Raw genomic sequence first — 17,095 nt, 5'->3', positions numbered from 1 at the left:
ATTTAGTTGACTGGCAGTATTTCTAAGAAGCACAACTGGCATCAAGTATCTTTAGAAAATAAGCTGGAGAATGAGGGGCAAGGCAAAAAGCATTGCAATGGTGCTTGAGGATATGAAGGAGAAAGGGCTGGCAGAACAAAACTGGAAGAAACTGAAAACTATAGGCAAGGTATCCAGAAAGGGGTTAGAAAACAGATTAATGGAGGCATGAGCAGATGAAAGGAAACAGCCCAGGGAAAGCAAGATATATAGTTGCTTTCCTAGAAGAAGATAATGGCAACAATGCATTTACTGCATTGTTGCCTAGAAAATTGTATGAATTTATCCATGGTCACCAGAATGGAACTTAGTTGAAATGCTTTACGTTTACTTTTCTTATCAAATAATTTGGAGTAGTGGCAGTAGAGAAAATGCCCTGCTAAGTCACAGTATTTGGCAATGTGATAGAAATGAACTAACAGGCTCAGATGTTCCAGGTTGTTGTTCCAAACAGGCAGCAAGAGGTCAACTTGTTCAGCTTTTATGCAGCAGATCAACATCCTTAATGGCCAGCTTGGCATGGCTTGTTTGTCAGGAAATTTGTCAAATGGTATCTGGTAGAAAGATGGGTCCAGTAGATGGCACTGCAGAACTATGTCAGCTTGTTCTGGGACACCAGAAAACAAGGAGATATAATGATATCTCAAGGGTGGGGGGTTGCTTTGGAGAAAGCAAGAAAAGTGACCCCACTCTCTATTAAAAAAAACATCTTGCAGCCACAATCACTCATATTCAATTATTCATTGATTAAAGCATGTAAGGCTTTAGGAGAAAGAATGCATAATCTAGTTAGCAGTGACAATGTGTACAGAAATGAAGCATTAGTAATTTAACATTTAAATGTTAGATGTAGTGCAAAAATAAAAAGGTAACCCCCTCAATATTTAGCCTTACAAGATCTTCCAAAATTAACCTTGATGTGAGAGGGAGAAAGGGAGGGAGGAAGGGAGGGAGGGAGGGAGGGAGGGAGGGAGGGAGGGAGGGAGAGAGAGAGAGAGAGAGAGAGAGAGAGAGAGAGAGAGAGAGAGAATAGACATAATAGATATAGTTATCAATCAAGGTCACTTTGATTCTCTAGCCCGTGAATAGTTCTTTCATTATTTGGAAGATACATCACACTTATTGGAAAACCTAAACTGCTTCTACAAAGAATTATTTTTGAGCTATGGCATTTTACTTTAGTTTAAATACATGTAGGATAATTCGAAAATTCCCCTCACAAAAACAAGATCTTGGAAAGCTGCTCTAGCTATCTGTATATTTTATAAGCCTTGCTCAATCTGGTGCCTTTTGAATACCAAACTGTAGATTCACAGGAGGCTATGTAAAAGAAGAAAATCTTCCCTTGGTTGAAACTGGTGATAAAATGGACCTGTAGTCTTGTAGTTTCATTGGCAAAAGCCCCAAATGGTTTACCTTCCTCCAGGTTTTTTGTTTTTGTTTTGTTTTGGAGATCAGCCGAGGTCAACCCAATGCTGCCACCTGCTGCACCTGTAGTCTCACACATCTGGAAAGCAGCCGGTTGAAGAAGCCTGCCCTACATCTTGTGTGCAATTCAGTGACGCGCCTGTTTAGTGTTTATTGTTTTACTATTTAGTTTTGCTCTGGGTTCCATGTTCTAAACCTATTATTTTTCTGAGAGAGGTGGGTAGGAAGATATGTCCGGAGAGGTTGCAACTTCCTGGACCAGAAAACATCCTCCTAATCTTCAACACACTTCACTTAACAGTGCAAAATTGGGACTAGGCGTGGGAACAAAGTTGGCGCCCCTTCTAAGGGGCTCAGTTGTTTGCCCTAGAAACACTTCTTGGCTTAAAATCGACTTGGAGAAACTACAAACCTGCCCGAGTTAGTTCCCTTCTCCGGGTAATACCGGTAATACGGATCTTTCGGACGCCTTGAATTTCTGGCTGCAGGGACGCCAAAGGGGCGCCTCCCTCTCCCCAGGAAAATCTTTTCCCGGGCCAAAAAGAAAAAGAGGCAGAAGGGACGTTGTAGAAAGGAGCGAGGCGTCCCTCTCAGAGAAGAGGCAGGGAGGCAGGGAGGGACGCCGTGATCAATCCTCCCCCTCCCTTCTCTTGTTCTCCCCCACCCCCACCCCCGCCCTCCCTGCCGCCACCCGTTCCAAATATGCTTCAAGAGATAATAATGGGGCGCGGGGGAAGGCGGCAGCGATGAGCAAATGGAGGGGCCGAGAGCGGGAAAACAACGTGTTTTTTGCTGCTTTAACAGCGAACAGATGGCGAGAAAGGGCTGCATCTCCTGCGGGGGCCGAGATTAGGGAGGGAGGGGGGCCCAGCAGAGGCAGGATTAAACCCCTCAGCTCCCGGCGGCAAGGCAAAGACGGAATCAGGGCCTCTCCCACAGGCCACACCCACTGCCCCCTCCCCTCCCCTCCCTTCTTTCATTCATAAGAGGGATTTTGCCGAGGCGAAGCAACAGCGAGGGCGGCTGATGAACCTTCGGAGTGGTGGATTCGGCTGCTCGGCTTTGTGGAAGTTTTTGCGGGATCAAGTCCGCCTGCTTGCCGACCCGCGCCGCTTTGTGATCTGGATATCCTGCGTACTGAGTATATTGCAGGTCCAGCCAGATTCCAAGGACAGAAATCCGTGGAATGGCAGAAATCTCGCCCAGGCACCTTCACGTTTGTTTTGAACGCCATTAAACCATCCACTCTTACTTTTTAAAAAGGTCTCTTGTGTTTGATCTATTATTCTAGATTAATGGAGGTGGGTTCTGGACAAGCCAGCCCCTCTTCTTTTTTGTTGTGACAGATTAACTGGCAAACCCAACAGATGGATTAAAATGCTCTTCACCAGTCCTTGATCCTCATAAATTAGGGCTGTCCCCATTGCCAATCCTATTCAGCCTCAGGATGGAGGCCAGGAACTGGCACCACTACCAGTGATTTAACATGCAATAATTTGATGGGTGGATTCACCCAGTTTTGTCACCCCTCCAACTAAGTGTCACCTGCCGATGGGAGAACAACCATCAACCTCTCTTCATAACAACAAGGGTTGGGAGAGAAAAAGGGATTTTTGGATCCACATTTTCAGCTGTCTCAGCTGATGGGCCACAAGCAGGGAAGAAAGATATGAGGGAAGGAGAGAGCTCTTCTAAAGCTTTGACTCTCTTTCTTAGCACTTGGAAGGGAGGCCATGAGGAGAGCCAAGGGATATAGGCTGGATTAAGAAGTTTGCTAGGCTCAGTGGCTAAGATGCTGAGCTTGTCGATCAGAAAGGTTGGCAGTTCAGCGGTTCGAATCCCTAGCAGTGTGTAATGGAGTGAGCTCCCATTACTTGTCCCACCTTCTGCCAACGTAGCAGTTCAAAAGCATGTGAAAATGCAAGTAGAAAAATAGGGAGCACATTTAGTGGGAATGTAACAGTGTTCCGTGCACCTTCGGCATTTAGTCATGCCGGCCACATGACCACGGAAATGTCTTCGGACAGCGCTGGCTCTTTGGCTTTGAAACAGAGATGAGCATCGCCCCATAGAATTGAGAATGACTAACACATATGTGTGAGGGGATCCTTTACCTTTACCTTACGAAGTTTATACCACCAGGAGAAAGGCAATGTCAGGCAACTTCCCTTTTTTTCCCCAAGAAAACTGCATGGAAATATGTCTATGCGATTTCCTGGATTCAAATGTGATTTTTTTTCTAAAAGGTTTTCTAATCCTGGTTCTGAAATAGCTTGACTGATAGGTAAAAATAGGAGGAAGGGTGAAATAGGACTGAGTGATTGATGAAGCTCATCCTCAATGAGGGAAGGAATTGGCAGCAAGTGAACAAGGGCTCCAGTGATGGCCTGGCAACCAGCAGTGCCTGGAAGTAGCCAATGTAGTTAAGGAAAGCCATTGTGATTAGTCCATGTGTAATAGCGATAGCCCTTACTATGGCACCCAGTGCACCATGGCTGAAATGTAGGCCAATGGCTGTGTCTCAGTCACCACAAAGTAATAAAAACAAACAGAACCTGCAAAATCTCCTTATTGCCAGAAAAGGTAGAAAACCTGTAATACAATGAAGGGTGATAGGATAAAAACCAGTAGCCCCTACCTGGCAGAACCTATTCTCTTTCCTGGATTAAACTGACCTTCTGTGCAGCACAGATCTAGCTCTCTTTCCAAAGAGTGTAAGTTCCTTGCTTAGAAGGAACCACTGTAAGACCAGAGAAGAAGTTTGGATAGCAGCAGTTGACATTAAAAAGTGGGCAGAAGCTTCTGCAGAAGCCAGGGGTCTACCATCTCCTCTACCTCCCAACCCTAAATGGCAACAGGTGGCAGTTTTCAGGGACCAGAGGGAAAGGGGCTGGCTTGCCATTGCTTCAATGGCCAATAGGAACTCAGCACATCTCAACCCCAAGCTGCATTAGCAGCCACTTTATTGGTGGAGTGTGCTGAATCATAGTTCAGCACCCTGAGTTATATATTAAACCTGCAGGAAATAATAATAACATTCTTTCCTCCAAAGGAACAATGCCTTGTTGTGCTGGAGAGGCCTACATGCTCTAAGGGCTGTGCTGAACAACATTTCAGACAGGTCTTAGCTGAAGAGTCAAACCAAATCTCTTCCAAAAAAAGACGATAAATATTGTGAGAATACATCATTCAAATGTACAAGAGTCCTGTTTGGTACTGTGGCTCCTGAACATCTACCACGAAATATGCCACTGGGCTGAGCTCTCTCTGCTAGGTAAGCAAGACATGGAATTGGAGAGCTACTGGAAGATAATCAAAAGTGGGGAAAAAAAGGAGGAAAACTTCTCAATTATTGAATAGCCATTGAAACATGGATTTCAAAGGTGAATGTACCCACATTTTAATTTAGGGATTAATGAGTGCCATGGTGACGGAGTGGTTAGAATGCAGTATTGCAGGCTCACTCCAAAAGTTTGATTTTGAATGGCTCAAGGTTGACTCAGGCTTCCATCCTTCCGAGGTTGGTAAAATGAGGACACAGATTGTTGAGGGCAATAGGCTGACTCTGTAAACTGCTCAGAGAGGGCTGTAAAAGCACTGTGAAATGGTATATAAGTCTGTTGCTATTGACCAAAGGTGTGTAATTTTGCAATTTGCAGAGTGAGCAAAAAACAGACCATGAAGAGGTTGTTGATATTAATGAAGAACAATAGAGAGAAGAAACTGAAATTGATGAAGTTCTGCAAGCATGATTGGTTAATTAAGTTGGGAAAATCAAGGATGGAATGAAAGAAACTAAAATAGTATGTTTGCCAAAACTGAATGAAATTAACAAGCACATTTTGGCTAAAACAATAAAGAATGTTAATGCAGCTATTAAAATTGTGCAACATTGGCTCAATTGAACCACTAGCTATATGACATAGCCTATGTCCATGATGGTGAACCTATGGCATACGTGCCACAGGCGGCATGCGGAGCCATCTCTGCGGGATGTCATCTAGGTCAGTTCCACTGCGCATGATTTTCGGGTCTCTGGTGGGAGAAACGCGTAGGGGTGGGGGGATCGCATGCACAAGGGTGTGGGGGGGGGAGTCACACATGCATGGGGAGGTATGGTGCCCCCCATCCATTATTTGGTTCCAGGAGGCTTCAGGGAGGCCTGCTAACACCAAAATGGAGTGCGGTAGGTGTGGGGGCCCCCCTATGCCCTGTTTCCTGTCCCAGAAGCTTCAGGGAGGCCTGCTAACATCAAAATGGGAGTCATCCACACATGCATGGAGGGCAGGGGGAGCACAGGGGTTGTGCGCATGCACAGGGGAGTGGGGCCTGTGGTGTTGGTGGTTGGATTATGGGTGTCAGCACACACACATGCACGCACGCTTTTGGCAGCCAAGGGAAAAAAGGTTCGCCATCACTGGCCTATGTAATCACTGAAGAATTCGGGCTTGAAATAGCAAGGAATGAAGTTATTGAGAAATGGAAAAGGCAATTGGAATTGAAGATAAAGAAACTTTGCACGGATTTGAGAAATTTGAACAAGTTGAGGCAGGAAAATTTGAAAAATAAGAAAACCAAAGCTAATCTCTCGGTGAAGTACAACCTGGAGACTAAAGGAATTGCAGAGGCTGTCATACAAAACAAAGCCATGCCTATTGCAGAGAAGATCAAGTGATATGACAATCAAATAATTCAATTCCAGCAGAATTTGCAGTTTAGAGTAAATCAATATCAATTCTACAAACCTTTGAAAATGGAAAAGGACCAATACAAATAATGATTTGCCTGTAGAAGAAGAGACACCAAAATTTTGGAAAAGCTTGTTGGAAAGCAATAGGAGTCACAATACGAATGCAACAGAGATCAAGCAAGTTGAAAATGAAGTGAAAGTATTTATTTATAAAAGACAATAGGATAATTAGGGAAGTGATACAAAAAGAATCAGAGAAATAACAAACTGGAGTGCTGCTGAACCAGATGAGCTCTATGGATTCTGCATTATATCATTGACAAATCTATACTTGAAGATTAGGGTTTTGGAAGCACCAGGAAACAACAAAAACAACAAAATATGGCTAACAATCGGAAGGAAATTCTTAATTCAGAAGGATGAAGAGAAGGGAAATCTACCTGGAAACTACAGACCCAGAACATTTTGCAAACTTCATACAAACTACTTAGGACAGTAATTGCAAATCAAATCTACATCCAGGGGTGGGCTGCTGGGGGTTCGCCGGGGTTTCGAAGAACCTCTAGTTAAGATTCTGTGTAGTTTGGAGAACCCCCAAATCCCACTCCCGCCCACCCCTCCCAGGAGTCCCCACGTGGCCTGTTTTGGATGAAGGTAAGTGCAGGGCAAATGCAGAGGTTCAGGGAGGGTGAAAAATGGGCCTATCAGAAGGTCAGGAAATTCCAGTCTCCAGAGGGCCAGAATGGTCTCCCCAGGCTCCAGAGGCCCTTCTAGAAGCCATTTCCGCCATTCTGGAGGCTTGAGGAAATCTTCCAGAGCCTGGGGAGGCCAAAAACACACCTCCACCATGGTTCAGGAGGCCACCATGGCCATGCCCACCCAGCAACCGGGCAGAGAAACCCTTGCTAAAATTTTTGAAGCCCACCCCTGTCTACATCTATTTGAAAAGAAATGATCAACTCCCTGTAGATCAAAAAGTGTGTTGCAAAAAAAATGAGAGGAATGAAGGATCAGTTAATGAATTATAAAGTGGTTTTAAAGAAAATAAGAAAAGAAACAAATTTGTTTATAGCTGGGGTAGATTATAAAAAAGCATTCAATTCTGTTTCACATAGCTGAATTGACAACTGTCTCAAAAGTTTTGGAATCAGCAAGAAACATTTGGCAATGTATGAATATTTCAATTCAATTTTGGTGAATGAAGCTGCGGGTTGATGGGGGAGAGTTAGTAGTCGGAATTAATTGTGGAATTTTCCAAGGTGATTCATTAACACCTTTATTCTTTAGTACTATAAATGGCCCCACTGACAACAGTTTTGAACAAGACAAACTGTGGATATGAATTGATAAAAAAGGAGAAAAAATTCTAATATGGATGAATTAAAATTATTTGGAAATACAGAAGCCAAAATAGATTCCTTATTTAAAAGCACAAATGGCTTCAACAAAAATATTGGAATGTGATTTGGCATCCACAAGTTCACAATTATAGCCATAAAGGCAGACAAAATTGTTGAAGATGATGAAATACAGCTTAACAATAAAGATGCACCTGCCACACCCCATGATTAAAAAAGATGAAAAAAATCTGGAGAATGGATGTTGCAGTATCTGAAGACAGCAGAAGAGAAGAAAAAGAACTGGAGAAAATCACAAAATATAAAAATCTGCAGATAGAGGTGGAATGACTATGGTGAAAGAAAGCTAAGATAGTATCAACAGTAGTGCTGGACCCGTGCCCCTCCTGGCTGGTTGTTAACAGCAGGGAGGTGACACGGGGCTGGATCCAGGCGGTTGTTGCCGCCTCCTTACGGGAGGGGGTCTTTCCCCCCGCATTAAAGGCGGCGGTGGTGAGACCCCTCCTGAAGAAGCCATCCTTGGATCCAGCCGTACTAAACAACTATCGTCCAGTCTTCAACCTCCCCTTTGTGGGGAAGGTTGTTGAGAAGGTGGTGGCCTTTCAGCTCCAGCGGTCCTTGGAGGAAGCCAGTTATCTTGATCCATTCCAGTCTGGCTTCAGGCCTGGCTACAGCACGGAAACCGCTTTGGTCGCCTTGATCGATGATCTCTGGAGAGCCAGGGATGGAGGTCATGCCTCCATCCTAGTACTCCTTGACCTCTCTGCGGCTTTCGATACCATCGACCATGGTATCCTTCTGCGACGACTGCAGTGGTGAAAATTAGCTGTGCTGCGATGGTAGGAACCTTTTTTGTGTGTGAAGTCCAGCTGCTTTTGCGTTGTGTGTGTGAGTCAGTTGTGTAGCTTTTGTGTTATTTTTGTGTAAAGTGTGATAGTTTGTTTTTGAGCTCTCTGTGACTCTGTGAGGTTCCTGCTTGTTGCCTGCCTGGCCACATGACCACCAAGCCACGCCCACCCAGTCACATGACCACCAGGCCATGCTCACCAAACCATGCCCACCAAGCCACAGCCACAGAACCGGTAGGGAAAAATTTTGAATTTCACCACTGAGACAAAGACAATAACTTCACACATGGTAGGAAAATGCAATTACTGAGTCATGTTCGTGCTGCAACTAGAAGAATTTGAGAATGAATCCATTGGTAATAACAATTAAATAAAAATGAATAGCAGGTAAACAGCCCTGGTAGATCTTATTTTTCCAAAGAATTCCTATTTATTTTAATGCTTTTGAGTTTGGAGAAGGCAGACATTTATAGTCCCTGTTATCCTCCAGGTAGAATAGCTTCAATTCTCTGAATGGAACTGGCTTGGCCAAATCCATATTAACTGGGAATTGGAGAATATGAGATTGGGTTTGGCTGCACCATGAATTGGAATGCTAGCATAGATATTCATGCTGGTTGTACTACAAGTACTCCTATACTTGTTTCTCTTTTTTGATCTGGCTATCAAAGCCACAAGTTTCAAGAGCCCTCTGGTGTTCTTTTGTGTCTTGAAACTCTAAAAAAGATACCTTTTTTTTCATACTGAGAATATAGTCCAGGTAGGTGGAGCTCCTAGTACTCATGAACATTATAATGAAAGATACAGATATATCTGGGCATGCTGACCAGGTAGGAGACTTCCTACCTGGTGAAAATGTTGTAGGCATCACGCATCATTTAGACAGATTGGTAGGTGGTGCAAAAGAAGCCATTGTTTGTGGTGCATGTTGGTACCAATGTTGCAAAGTAGTTGGGTGATCCCATAAGTCAACTATAAATTCCGGGATAGGATGTTGAAACTCAGGTCTGCTAAGGTAGATTTCTTAGGAAAATTACCTATCCCTCATGCATTAGGGCCAAATAGGGGAGAATAATCCAATCTATGGATGAGGGTTTGAATATTCATGTTTGTGAGGTTCTGCAGTATCTTTTGAGAGAAGCCATGTCTGTAGAAAAAAAGATGGCTGCACTGAAACTAGAATACATGAGACTGCTGGTGCATAATATCAAAGGCAGGAGATGGCAGAGTGGATTTTAAATTGATTCCAGGGAAAAGCTGCTAGGATGCAAGAAGCATTTGGTTCATGAAAAATTACTTCTGGAAGAGGGAGGGCGAATGTTTTTGTAAGTATTCAGGAGACAGGATAGAACAAGGAAAATAGGCTAGTCACTCAAGAAAGCCATAAGGTCACATACCAATTTCAAGGTTGAATCTGTATACCAGTGCGTATCTAAAAATATCAAGCTCTTGTAAGCCAAATGGGAGAGCTACGGTGTTTAATGTTAGATAAATCAAGTACTGCAGAAGCCTAGAGGAATGGAAATAATGAGTGGTATACGGTTTTCTCTAGAAGAAATTGCTACAGAAAAGTCAGGGAAGGATGCACTTGGTATGGAGTTGCCCTGTATGTAAAGAGGCCATAGAATCACAGGAAGCAAAATAGACTCTTCCATTGAATCACTGTGGATGTCTGTTGTCTACCTGACTAAGAAGCTAGAGCTCCAGAGGAGAGGGGAAAAGGAGGAATGAGAAAGGCAATTGAAAAACAAACAGCCATTCTAGATATAACCAAAAAAAACCCCTACATTTCTAGATACCTAAAAGACTGCAACCTTGAACAGCTGGACAAGGAATCAACGGTAAGAGATTTGGCATCTCATGTAATACAAAGTAGTGCTCCTACCCTTGTGGACTATGATGTTCATAATGTGGTCACTTCATATCAATGTGCATGCAAATGATGGCCTATTGAGAAAGCCTAGTGTAGTCACATTTAGTTTCAGAAAAGCAATTTAAAAATAAAAAGGAATTGGTGAAAAGGAAGTTGAAAGGGAAAGTCAGGAAGGTCAATTCTCTTCATAGTGCTTGGAGAGTCCATAATAATAATAATTGGATCTCGGGTAGAAGGAAGATATACTCGAGTTCAGGAAAGTCATCATAACAAAATCCAGGAGGATGCCAGAGCGATGAATGAGCAGAGATGCTATTAAAGGCAAGGAGACGTCTTTCAAAAAGGAGAAGTCTTTGCCCAGTTGAACAAAATAAAAAGGGACATAAAACACTGGCAAATGATAGCAAGCAATTGAAAAAAGATGCCAAAAAAATATATTTTTTTTGAGAAGCAGATGACAAAGAACTTCAAGATAAACAATAGGATCCTTCCAATTTATTTATGATCATGGTACTGTTGGTTGACAAGGGCAGTAAAGGTGTGAGAGAAAATAGGCAAACAGAGGTTCTGAATGAATTCTTCCCTTCCCTCTTGGCTGCTGAGCCTGTAGGACAAATGCTGGTTTCGAGACTGAATTTTTCCTGAGAAAAATTGGGAAACAAATGTAGGTTGCAAGAGATGAAGTTGCACAAGCCAAACGAAAAAAATCAACTTTAAACTAAAAAAAATCCTCCTGGACCCAAACAATCTCTACTCAAGGGCTCTGAAAGAACGTACGTAGGAAAATATTAATCTTTCCACAAAAATATGCAGCCTCTCTTTGACATCAGCTTCTATTTCTGTGGACTGGAAAAAAGCCAATGTGATCATAATTTTTAAAAACAGATCGAGGGGCGATAAAGGAAACAATATGGCAGTTAGATTAACATCTGTTCCGGAGAGCGTGATTGAGAGTATTATGAAAGAGAAAATAAGCAAACATATAGAAGAATGAACCTTGCTAAAATGAATCATTCAGGCTCCTGCAGAAGAAAACCTGCCTGCCCTATCCTTCTGGAATTTTTAGAGGTTATCCACAAACACACAGACAATGGCACTGGATAGCTAGACTTTCAAAAACCTTTGGTAAAATCTTTCTCCTAGGATAAGGTGACCAGATTTTCAGATTGGTAAAGAGGGACACCTTTGACCGGGGGGGGGGGGGCTTGATTAAAAAATTTATATGGAGCAACAAAATTTTTCATAGAACGCAAAAATAGTATTGTAATATTTTTTTATTTCAACATAACTACAATTTACAAATATAAATTGTAACTGTTGCCAAACATCAAAATTTTGATCGTGTGACCATGAGGATGCTGCAATGGTCACTAAGTGTGAAAATGGTCGCTAAGTGTGAAAAATGGTCATCAGTCACTTTTTTCAATGCCATTGTAACTTTGGTCACTAAACCCATTATACCACCTTTCTTGCCAGAGTTCTTAAGTGAATAACTGCAGCTGATAAGTTAGTAACATAAGTGAATCTGGTTTCCCCATTTGACTTTGTCAAAAGGCCACAAAAGGCGATTACATGACCCCAGGACACTAAAACCATCATAAATACGAATCTGTTGCCAAACATCAAAATTTTGATCGCATGACCATGAGGATGCTGCAACGGTCGCTAAGTGTGAAAAATGGTAGCTAAGTATGAAAAATGGTCATCAGTCACTTTTTTCAATGCCATTGTAACTTTGGTCACTAAACCCATTATACCACCTTTCTTGCCACAATTCTTAAGTGAATAACTGCAGCTGGTATTTTGTATTTTGGATAGAATCTTTTTTTAAATAGTCTAAGACAATTTAAAAAAAGAATCCCCACAGAATAAATTGAAGTAAAACATTTCAAACTATTCCACACAGAATAAATTGAAGTAAAACTATTTTTAAAAATTCTATGCACAATACATTTCAAAGTATTGTGTATAGAATTTTTAAAAATGGTTTATTTCAATTTATTTTGGCTAGTCTAAGACAATTTTAAAAAAGAATCCACACAGAATAAAACTATTTAAAAAAATCCTATGCACAATAAATAAAATATTATTTTAAAATACATTAAAAAAAAAAAACCTGGCTCACTTACCAGCAGGCAGGCACTCCAAGTCAATCTAGAATGATGTAGATGTTAATACAAAGAACTGAGCAAATTAAAATGGTGAAATTAGTCCCAGGGAAATATTTTTCAAAGAAACCTTGATAATGATGAGGAGCCACCATTTTTCCCACATGAGCCAACCTCCAACCTCCGTGCCCCTCCCCTCCGGGAAATCCAGGAAGGAACAGTCGCTCTTTCTCTAGCCAAAGTATTTCCTGGAGCTCTATGGTACTGTGTCATCTTTTCTTATAAAAGGAAATAAAAGGGGCGGGGGAGGGTTCCATTTTCTTGCTTTAACGTTTTAATATCTTCAATGAAAGTACTGAGACATAGAGAGGGGTTAGACAGAGTGTCTTTTGTCTTGCCCTGGTTAGGATTTCTTAAGCAAATCCACTGCGCTTTCAACATGAAGCCAGAAAGTCAGGACTTTTTAAAAACGCCAAGGAACGCGGGACAAATTGTTAGAAATCGTGACTGTCCCTCCGAAAGTGGGACGTCTGGTCACCTTATCCTAGGACCGTGAGGCTGAACCTATGGCAGGCGTGCCACAAGTGGCATGCGGAGCCATTTCTGGGGCCATGTGAGGCGTTGCCCTGTCAGCTCCAGCACACATGCGCACGCTGGCCAGCTGATTTTTGGCCTTGATTTTTGGCCATTTTTTGCCCCTCCCCCCCGGCGGCTTCTCTGAAGTCTCTGGAGGGTGAAAAACCACCCAATGCGTAAACTGGAAGTTCAGGAACAGACTTCCAGTTTGCGCGTTGGGCTGTTTTTCAACTCTCCCCGGAGGCTTCAGGGAATCATCCTGAAGCCTCAGGAGGAAGGAAAATGGCCCAATGCACCTCCCGGAAGTCTGGAGGCTTCAGTGAGGTGTGCACATATGCATGTGAATGCATGAGTGGGGGGAAGGCATTGCATTATGGGTGCTTGTGCATGTGCTTGTGCGACCCCCTTCCACACTCCCCATGCTTTTGGCATGCCTTGACAAAAAGGTTAGTTTTTGGTTAGTCCTAGGAGTTCAGAGAAAACCCAGTTGGTGGCATAAGAGGACAGGAACTCTCCTAGATTGGCAATAGATTCAAGAATAGGATAAAAGAACAGGGCTAGAGTGGCATTGCTCAAACTGGCAAGAGGGACATTGTGAGGATGTTCAGGGACAAATGTTGGGGCTGGTGCTTTTGAACATTTTTACAAAAATGGAGAGCCATCATGTAGGGGTTTGCTGATGATTCCAAACTGTTCCACGGGATAACCTCAACAAGGAATTGCCAAGAGCTCTGCAAGTATATTTACTCAGTTTGCCAGCTGATGAGGCTTTAAAATGACAAAAGCAGCTCAAGGGCCAAGAAGTGCATATGGGTGCAACAATCCCAAATTTCACCTATACATGAATGAAAGAGCATAGTCGGCCAGTGGAGAGCTCAAAGGAACGGTTGGGCTCAGCAGCTGCTGTCAATGGTAAAGCCACATGCTTAGAAACATCAGGAAGGAACATGAAATAGAACTGCTAATATAATATTGTCCTTATAGAAATCTCAGGTGAGGCTGTGCTTGGAATATTGTGTATATTCTGGCCTTTGCAAGATAAGAAGTTGCTATAAGCAGAGAAAATGTGCAATTTTTTTTAAAAAAAAGTTTCCCAAAATGATTAGGGGACAAGATGAGCTGCAACTGGGGTTGTTTTAGCTTGAAACAAGGAGGGAGGTGAGATACAACTGAAGTATGTGAAATCTTGCATCACATAGATACTATGAAGAGTTTCCTGCCCTCTCTGGTAGAATTTGAAGTCACCAACTGCAGCTAAATACAATGAGATTCAGTACTGACAGAAGAGGTTTTTGCATAACATGCAGTTAAACTCTGGAATTTGTTACTGGCAGTTGTGATTATTCTGGTGGGTTTGAATGTTCTCCCGTAGTTCAAGGTTATCAATGTCTACTAATGTTGATGGCTGTCCACTACCTCTAATATTATCTTAAGTACTGATTGCTGAGAAAAAAGAGAAAAAGTTGGCTATTATGAGTTCTGGCAAGGCTTGAGTGTTTTCCAATGGTATCCAACCAAGCAATGCATGACACTTGAATTAGATGAGTGTATGGGTTTGACCAGCAGGTTCTTGTATTCTCATGAATTGTGGCACTAGGAGAGGCCACCTACCATTCAGATGCATGAAGGAGAATCTTTTGATTGGAGTGTTTGCAGTCTATTTATTTATGTATTGTTTTTCCTCTTCTATTGTGGAGCCAGGGAATTCAGGGAATTGTTATTCTGCCTCCCTCTTTAATTCTTGCAACAGCCTTGTGAAGTAGGTAAACTGATTGTCCATCTTCCCAGATAGTCCAGACAGGAAAGACAACCAGACGAGCTAATTCTACTTTATTGTAAGGTTACATTAACAAAATCTTGCAAGTCTGAAAGTACAAAGCTCCTGGTGTCTTCTTTATCATCTGATAAATTAGGGCAGATTCTTTCTGGATTTCTTTCTCTGCCTGTTATGCAGCTGTGGGCTATGCCCTCTCTTATCATTCCTTAGGCAACATCTCCCCATCCCCAGCGCTCAAGGTCATTTCCACATACTATCATATTGACAGAGAAAAATACTTATGAGGTCATTTATTAGTTTGATGACCTGGCATGTATTTTCATCTTGATCCCCAAAGTGACCTAATACTTACTAACAAGTCATTAATGTCAGGATAGGGGCCATGTTGTCCCCATTTTTGCACCTTCCCCAGTTGAAGCATTTCGTCCTGGAGATGAAAGAGGTATATTCAGTTAAAAAAAATCCACCTAACATTTTCACTTGATTTAGGAATTAGTGCTTTTTGTTAAAAAAAAAACCTCTCTTAATCCATATAGTACATTTTATGTGTTTTTCCTATTCTAAATTTGTCGGGGTTTGTTCTGCTTATTTATGGTTATTTTGGGAGATATATCGGACTCTGGGCCCTCAGATTGCCAGACTTAGAATAAGGACCTAATTGTGTACATTCTGACTGTAAATGAGGCCCACTGTGTTAGTGATGCTTATCAATTACCAGATGTGCATAGGATATCATGGTCCCACTTGCCCACTCTTTGGGAACTCTCAGAGTTCAGGTTGGCCCTAACATAATAGTAGACTTTTGTAAGGCTTTAAATATATGGTCACTCTGGAGATCAGAGTGTGCATTTGAAATGGTCTTTGAGTGTGTGTGTGTGTGTGTGTGTGTGTGTGAGAGAGAGAGAGAGAGAGAGAGAGAGAGAGACAGACAGACAGACAGACAGACAGTTTAGTCTAGAGAAAAAATGGAACCACGGCAAACATTTCAGAAGGGACTTTCTGTAGTTTTTTTGGACTGTAAAGGAAAGGGGGAGAGATGTACTTCGAAATTGGCAAGGTTCTATTACAGTAACCTTACAACTAAAGATGGCGTTCATGGTTAGTGCTTCTTGTCTGCATTACCTCTAAGGGCTGATAGAGTACAGCTTGTACAGTAGTTATGTTGGCCATTGCTGAGTGTTTTTATATCTCAGTAACTGTTTATGGTTTTTATATATTATTCAGGGAGGGGGGGGTTGCCTTGTTTTAATCCTAAACTGTCCAGAGTCCTGTATTCGAAATGGATGGCTATATAAATCAAAGTAATAAATAAAGAATAAATGGACCTGTAAATGACAGCTTTTCCCATCTTGAAGGCAGCAGAGAAGAAACCAATCTCTGCCTCTTTGTGGGGCAGAGTGAGGACAGGCCTTTTTTTATTGCTCTGGGATAATAATTGCTCTCATGGAAACTTCTGACCCATTTTAAACCGATCATATCAGCCTGGGCAGATTGAAATGTTGGAATTAAAAATGATGCCCGGCCCTCACTTTCCATTCCAAAGGGGGAAAAAACCCCACCCATTCTGAGGTAAAAACACACTCCGACAAACTTTAACTCATTGCACCTACTGGAAATATGTCATTGTGCAATATGAAAATTGCACTCTAAACAACCTGTCTGGAAACAAAAGGCAGGGAACCATTAAAATTTCAAAACAGAAACAGTTTCAGGGGGGAAAACAGAAAAGAAATAGGAAGGCAAATTGGTGATGAACAGGCAAGCGCTTTAGCTTCAAACACAGTGACAAAATATCAGTTACATTCTCAACAGTGTCCTAGGAGAAAGCAAATCATATCTGAGAGAAGATGTTGCCTAGTGACAGAATACAAAAATGTTCATTCTGGAAATCTGGGTGTCCTGACTTTATTTTATTGAATGACACCAAAGAAAGTCTCTGGTCTCCTTTTGCATCTCTCTTTCTTTAGCTGTAAAACTCGAGGTAATAGAATTGCAAATAGTTACTTTTGTCACTTGTATGATGGCTACATTTGACAAAATCATGGGCTTTCTTGCTATGCCTTTCTCCTCATCCTTGCAAAGTGTTCAGTACGCATGCATGCATGCATAAAGCTAATAACGTTAATAAGAAAAGCAGCTTTATTATCTCTATTGAACTGTTTCAACGCAAAACATTCCCATTGTAGCACATTTGTCTAGGAATAATAGCGTGTAAGGGTGATAACAGATAATTTATGATTAGGGTATTGGTGCAGATGTCACCTTGCTTATTAAAGCAAAGAATTATCGTGGTTTACGAGAGATTGCAATACAGTAGCAAAGCAAATGAGAACGCACTCTGCACTTGAAATCCCTTGGTCCCTTGTCCTCTATAAACCAATAGAACTTTATCATGTCT

At 42.0% G+C, this 17,095-nt stretch overlaps 1 protein-coding gene across 1 annotated transcript in view; it reads right to left on the bottom strand.

Annotated features, from left to right (window-relative positions):
- Positions 1-260: 260 nt before the first annotated feature.
- Positions 261-17,095, bottom strand: part of RTN4RL2 (reticulon 4 receptor like 2) — a 51,481-nt gene continuing 34,646 nt past the window's right edge. Inside the window, exon 5 of the mRNA XM_032212342.1 lies at positions 261-646. Within this exon, the coding sequence (XP_032068233.1) occupies positions 261-646 (386 nt within the window). The remainder of the gene's footprint in view (positions 647-17,095) is intronic.

The sequence above is a fragment of the Thamnophis elegans genome, chromosome 1 (assembly GCF_009769535.1).
Source record: "Thamnophis elegans isolate rThaEle1 chromosome 1, rThaEle1.pri, whole genome shotgun sequence".
Taxonomy (NCBI): Eukaryota; Metazoa; Chordata; class Lepidosauria; order Squamata; family Colubridae; genus Thamnophis; species Thamnophis elegans.
The sequence above is the reverse complement of the archived record's forward strand: the minus strand, read 5'-3'. Positions and strand labels throughout refer to the sequence as shown.